At 36.6% G+C, this 7,104-nt stretch overlaps 1 protein-coding gene across 1 annotated transcript; it reads right to left on the bottom strand.

Moving 5' to 3' along the window:
• Positions 1–1,504, bottom strand: LOC127438120 (cyclin-dependent kinases regulatory subunit 1-like). The gene is made up of 3 exons (XM_051693405.1): positions 1,318–1,504; positions 945–1,072; positions 1–487 (listed from the first exon to the last, which is right to left on the bottom strand). The coding sequence occupies exons 1-3, from the start codon at positions 1,380–1,382 to the stop codon at positions 444–446; spliced, it is 237 nt and encodes a 78-aa protein (XP_051549365.1). The 5' UTR covers positions 1,383–1,504; the 3' UTR covers positions 1–443.
• Positions 1,505–7,104: the final 5,600 nt, after the last annotated feature.

A 7,104-nucleotide genomic window follows, 5' to 3' on the forward strand; every position in this document is an offset into this window, starting at 1 on the left:
TAATAAAAATAATATTTATTGATTTGTCAACAACAAATGGGGAACAAACAAGCATTTACTTGTCAACTTTACAAGGTGGACATGTTAACTACAGCAGTTGTGTAAGAGCATTGTAGTGTACAAAAAAAAAAAAAAAAGTTTCCTCCCATTAAAAGGGCCAATTACTAGATCTGTAACACCATCCGACTTATTTTACATGACTTTAGTGTAGATTTAAAAAAACACTTCTGAACAGATTTGGAGGAGGCAGCCTGTTCCTTCAAGCTCCTGCTGCCATCATACCTCCGAATTTAAGGGGATGGGGGAGGAGAAGTCCCATTTCATCACCATAGATCTGCAAATAATACAGCTTAAATACAAATCACAATGTATGGAAAGAAATGCGAGCATGGTCTGGGTCGACCACATATTTTAACTTCTGATGATAATTTTCCAACTTCCTCTCATTCTTTGGGAAGTGGTCTTCGGAATAGCAGAATGTGAGGCTCTGCATGGAAAGAGTTTATATTTATTAGTGTTTCTAATATGGTCATCAAACTTGGGCTGTGACTCAAAATCTTGTCTACAGGCATATGGTTAGTTGATGGTATTTCAAGCAGTATTTATCTTTTTTTTTTCTTTTAAACTTAATGTATATAGTTTTCATGACCTCATAGCTTACTACTTTAGAGACTTAATTGAATATTTGTACTTTTTATTATTGTAGAAATGTGTCTATCACAGGACCAAACATTTAAAACGTATTAGTGAAAGCAAAAGGCAATTAAAATCAGTGAAAAACGAAAATAGTGGCACTATTTCTGAACAGAATCAAATGAACCCAAGTATATCCGATACTTAAGATATACGTTTTCCCTTATACACATGTACATTTTAACCTAAAATCTTAATGTTGGATAAAAGATAAGTTTATAGGCATGTTATATTTCAACCCAATTACTAACCTGGTTTGTGGATCATGTAATGGATCCAACCCTGACTTTGCTGGACTCCCAATCCTCTCCATTCCTCTTCTGACATTAGATGGGAGGAAGGCACCAGTTTGGAAAGCTGTTTGGGAAGCATAACGTGTCTATGTGCCAGAAGAGGGGAAAACAGTGTTAGTTTGAATGAAACTAATAGCTAGTTTATTCACTTTATCTAGCAAGTTTATCAGGCGACTTAACCTGGTTAACACGACAGCACCCCAGAAAGTAAGCTTTAAATAAACAATTCACAAAAACATTCTGACGTTTTTATGGTACTTAAAATTACATAATGAAATTATTTTAAACCTAAAAACTGAAGTGAATCGTTAGACGAGTAACATTGCCTCACCTGTATTCATATTCCTCGTCAATATACTTGTCGGAATAGTAAATCTGCCTTTTCTCTGAAGACATTCTCGAAAAAAGGTGAATTCAACGTATATGAACGAATAATTCTCGTATAATCGTCGCGGGGTGTCGGTGTTTTCCTGTATTGGCGCCGCTTCAGTTTTGAACTCAAACGGTCCGTCACGTGCTTCTGATAGGTCCAGCCTCGCTCACCGTGACTTAGACTACGCCCCTTGTGCGCGCGCCTGCGTTTGACAGCACTCCACGTGCACGAGCTGACTGCTGCTGCTGTGTGATGTGAATGTGCAGTGTGTTTTTCTTACAGTGCGTATAAAGTTTTGTTTTGTCAGGGCACCATTTGATCTTGCTGATTTAATATCGGTTTGTTTTGTCTGGAATATAGTGTTATTAATTTATGTAAATGTTTTTCATGTCAAGAGTGGCAACTAGTAATGTAAGGGTGCTGTAAGCGATTGTTTTTTTTTTTTTTTGTTTAGTTTTTTTTTTTTTTTCATGGAAAGCAGTGGCGTCTCAGGATCATAATTTCTGGTGGGGCACAAATAATCACTAAACCCGATTTTACCGATTTTTGAAACATTGATGGATAAATCCAAATGCTGTCTGTCAAAAAAAAAAATAAAAATAAAAAAAATAAAATAAATAAAAATAATATATAAAGAAATAAAGAAAAAAAATAAAGAAATAAAGAAACAAGAAAAAACATTTTAAAGTGCATCAGTTTTGACTTTACTCTGTTTCTCACATTTCCGCTGTATGTGTGTGCCCTGTTTATTCCCTGGTATTACAGTGCGTTAAGAACTGTATTAACAGGCACCATCAACATTAACACTTGGTTTTATGCATCTCTTTTGTGTTTGAATTTTGAGTGGAGGTCTAGACAAGGTCTCTGATTTCATGACTGCATACATCAATGCGTGACAATAAAGTGTAAAAATGCATAATAACAAAAAGTGGCAAAAATGGTGCATCATTTCAGCCAATTATACAGCAATCAGAGCAGAATTGTCAGTTATTTAAGAGCAGTAACTGTATTAACTGAGCTTCAGAGATGTGCTCCTCATGTGGCACTTTATGTTCAAATGAGTTATGTTCAAAAAGTTCTGTAAACTTGTGCATGTATGTATGCGCTTTAACTGGCAAAGTTTAACAACCTTGTTTCCAGGTCTCCTAAGCAACCAAATTTACCCGGTTGCTATGGTGGGTAGAGTCACATGGGGTAATCTCTTCGTGGTTGCTATAATGTGGTTCTCACTCTCAGTGGGGTGCGTGGTGAGTTGTGCATGGATGCCGTGGAGAATAGCGTGAAGCCTCCACACACGCTACGTCTCTGCGGTAACATGCTCAACAAGCCACGTGATAAGATGTGTGGATTGATGGTCTCAGATGTGGAGGCAACTGAGATTCGTCACCACGAGGACCTAAAGCACATTGGGAATTGGGCATTCCAAATTGGGGAGAAAAGGGGAGAAAAAACAAAAACAAAAAAAACAACAACCACGTTTTAGCGCAGCGGTTAATTGACAGGTTGAACCTTCACTCTAGAACGTTCCCTAGAACTCCTTGGTTTCACCACACTTAAGCATGTTGAGTCAAAAAATCAATCATATAAGCCTACTGCCATGAATACACCCCTGAATGAAGCTCTAGTACATTTAAAATGAAAACAAGTATGAAGGATAAAAATAGATCATTACAGAAATTTTACAGACAGTGATGGATAAAGATTTTTTTTCTAGCACTACCTGAAATTGATGCCACACACAAACATCCCTCATAATTTCATTTCAGCACAAAACACCACTAAAATATACACATCCATGTCAAAAAGCTCAAGTGACAGTGAAAGAAAACCATGAATGGGCAAATCGTCAAAGGCTGTGCGTGAACAACAAAACTAATCAAAACGAACAGACTCCGAATATTTAGCAGTTATTGTAATCTAATATAAATCAATGCATCAACAACAACTCCTCAAAGCAATGGCATGCAGTTCATTGAAATGATGAACGGTGCACTTTAACTAATCCAACCAGCAACAAATTAGAATAAATTAGCTTTTAAAACTTACCAATGAAGTTCACTATGCAGGTCTGCACTCAAGAGCGGTCATCTCTGAGGCTCATGTCAACAGCTTGACATACATATAATCAAAGCTTTTGATTGGCTCAGGGGCAAAGGCAAACGAGCCCCTCGGGTCATCATTAAAGGTACACTCAGCGATTCCTGAGAAATACTGTTGTTATTCGAACTCAACTGCCAAAACTTACACACCCCTCCCTTCAATGCTACTTTGGAAGCTCTGCCCCCCACCTGCTCCAGACACTCACAACTCTCCTGCTACTAAATCTAACATCACAATAACAGCATATATGGCTTCTGTGAAACATAGCAAAATTTATGTTACCCACCTATCGAGAAGAAAAAGAGCAACTTCTGCATCCGTCTTCAAGCCTTTTACCTCTCGGAGGTCTCTCCAACACTGAAAAGCCTCACCGATGTTGACGTAACTCCTAGCCTTTGACTTATCATAATCCTTCTTTTTTAGTTTATATTCGTCTGACCTTTTTCTCTTGGTCTGTTTCTCAGCCATTTGTCCTCCTTGGAGTTTAGAAAGTTTGCATCGGCCAGATTTGCCATCACTCTTCTGATGAATTTCCCTCTCACTCTGCCCCCACCCCCCATCCTGTGCACGTGCAAGAACAACCCCCTTTTGCTGATTGGCTTGAGTAGTGTTGTGTGGATCGGTCCAATCCACTTTGTTTTTGTCCCATTTACAGAGCCAGGGCTGTGTACAAATACTAGATTTTTTTCAGCCCACCCACAGAATGGACAGCTAGCAGACTGTGAGGAGATATTTGCAGAATTTGACAAAAAGTGTACTGGATCAGAATTACTGAGTGCACCTTTAAAGGCTTGTTGCACATGTGTATCACGTTCTCCAGATCTCCGCTGATTAACATTGAGGACAATGGGCAAGCCCCACGCATAGCAAATGAAAACGATTAAAAGGCTTTAACACAACAGACCTTAATAATAATTTCTACTTTTTTCTTGTATAATGGACATAAAACAAGTTTAAGATGTGGAAATTATATCATTTCTCAAAATAAATTCATGATGATGCCACGCATTTTGCACAGCAGCGCCACCTCTTGCCCCTAATGCAGAAATGCTGCTGATGGAAAGGTATGCAAAAATATTCCTACTCCCTAAAGGATATTAATTAAATAAGTGTATATTTCTTATTTTTATATTTCTCGCTATTGCATTTGTGTCATCTTGGACCTACAGAGACACCATGGTGTGGATGCAGCATCATTCAAAATCCATAGTTTTCAGTCTCAGATACTATTGTAGAAATTCCCTTTTCACAGTCAGCCATGATTAATTTAATCAAAGAGTGAAAGTGTCCAATAACAGGGTGGTTACTGAGATTAAGCGAGTCGTTTCAAAGTCTTTCTAGCAAGTCAGTCCACTGGCAGCCATCTTTGGAACGCTCTCGGAAGGCTTTTTCCAGTCATGCCAGAGCAGCTCCTATATACTTGAATGGGGGAAGCACCGAAATATCATAAATGGTAGGTTAAGATTACAATCAAAGAACATATCTCAAATCAGCAGTAAAATCTGACAACACTGGAATCATAAATTGTGCTTCTTTACCTCCAAGCTATTACGCAAAAAAAAAAAAAAAAAATCCAGTCTTGTATAGCTAATGCGCATGCACATTCTTGAGTTGATTGACAGGCGATGTCCGTATCTAAAAGGTGATTGGCTCTTTTACCTGTAAGGCGGGGCTTCCATTCTTCATCCGTTGATCATTTCCTGTTCCAATTTCTCCTATTAATTTTAATAGAAGTGGCCTGTCTCTGCTAAATACTCTCTGGTAGTATTCAACTAGTCTTGTGATCCTAACATGGCCACCTCCATGAGGGAGACCCTCTCCATGTAGAATAAAAGAGCTTTTATAAGGTTACTGATGTGACTGGAGTCTTCATCTCATGTGAGTACTCATGATTTTATACATATGTTTTAAAATTACAAAAAAATTGAAAAAATTGCTGAGTGCACCTTTAAGGAGAGGTTGCCTGTGAATCTAGCCATGTGGCACAGACATGTGAAACCTAAGGATGTTATTTATGCTGAGAGTTTGGGTGTGATTATGTGCAGTGTATGCTAAGTTACATTTTATGAACATCTATGATGCCAGCTTATTCACAAAATATATTTGATACCACTTTACCACTTTTTAACACAGTATGCTACTGTATAAATTAAATCCAATTTTCCCTTTGGCCAACTTACAGCCAACTTTTACTGTTTTCAATATATTTTATAAAACTTTGAGCCTGTTGTTTTAACATATAATTACACTTTTATAAATTTATATAAAACAGATATAATTTCTTCAGCCAAGTTGTTTAGTATTTTGGGCCCTTACGAAGTTAGGCCTTTTCGTGCTAGGTATATACACAGTAAAAATGGTAAAATAATAATAATAATAATAATTTCGACTCGTCTGTCCTTGTCTTTAAAAAAAAAAAGCAAGAATCAAGGTAACAGTGCGGCAGTTACAATGGAAGTGAATGGGACCAATTTTTGGATGGTTTAAAGGCAGAAATTTGAAGCTTATAATTTTGTAACTTTATAAAAGCACTTACATTAATTCTTCTGTTAAAACTTGTGTATTATTTGGGCTGTAAAGTTGTTTGTAATTATAGTTTTTATGGTCATGGGGTTTACAACGTTATGTCGTCATGGCAACGAAGTTTTATAATTGGATATAACTTTACACAGAAAAGGTTAGCAAGCGACTAAACTAAGTTTTTCACACTAAAATCATGTTAACACTCATATTATTCACAACATTTGGCTATACTTTTAAAACAGTGAGTATTGTAACGTTTACGGATTGGTCCCATTCACTTGACTACACATGACTAAATTAACCTGACTACATTAGGTTACACCAAAAGTATTTTTAAGAAGTAGAAATACATCCTTAAGGTAACAACTGCAGGTTACCATTTTTTACAGTGTAAATATTAATTTTATATTTTATGTTTTGTAACTTTTGACACATGAAACCCAGAGCTTGTTTTAGAAGCTTCTATTCTCAAAACAAACACCAAATTAATTGTAAAAATTCTTAGACGTTTCTCAGAAATCGGTGTGCTTGGAAATCAGTGATTGTTTGAGGTTAGGATGATGTTAGGATTTTTCTTTCTTTCTTTCTTTTTTTTTTTTTACATCACAGGTCACGCTTTTTAAGAATATAAAAACTGACGCATTTTGAGTTGTTGAGGTAGCAGTCCTACGCTTCTTTTCTTTGTTTTGTTTGTCTGTTGTATTTCAGATGCTATAACGTTTTGATGTCAGGGTTGCTGATTTGACCACAGTGTTCCTGTGACCTTTTTAACAAGCACATTTTGTTGCTGTAGACATTTAAGCACAGCAAAGCAAGTATGGCATCAGAAGGCTATACTTAACTGATTGTATTTCATTTATTAATATTTTAGTTATCCTTTTATGTGACAATTGATATGCATTGTAGGGCTTGGTAATATATAGGGCAGCCGTAGTTAAATGTCATATTGGTCATTTCACTTGGTTATAGTGAAGGCTACTAAACTTTCCTGATTTTAATGTTTACATTTTGGTTACATTTCCTTTATTTCATTCGTTTTCCCACATTGTACCCTACTTTTGTTTAAAAGAACTAGGACTTGCTAGAACTTTAACCAAAGGTTAACTTTAGTGGGTGACTCTC

This window comes from Myxocyprinus asiaticus, chromosome 49 (assembly GCF_019703515.2).
Source record: "Myxocyprinus asiaticus isolate MX2 ecotype Aquarium Trade chromosome 49, UBuf_Myxa_2, whole genome shotgun sequence".
In the NCBI taxonomy this organism is placed as follows: Eukaryota; Metazoa; Chordata; class Actinopteri; order Cypriniformes; family Catostomidae; genus Myxocyprinus; species Myxocyprinus asiaticus.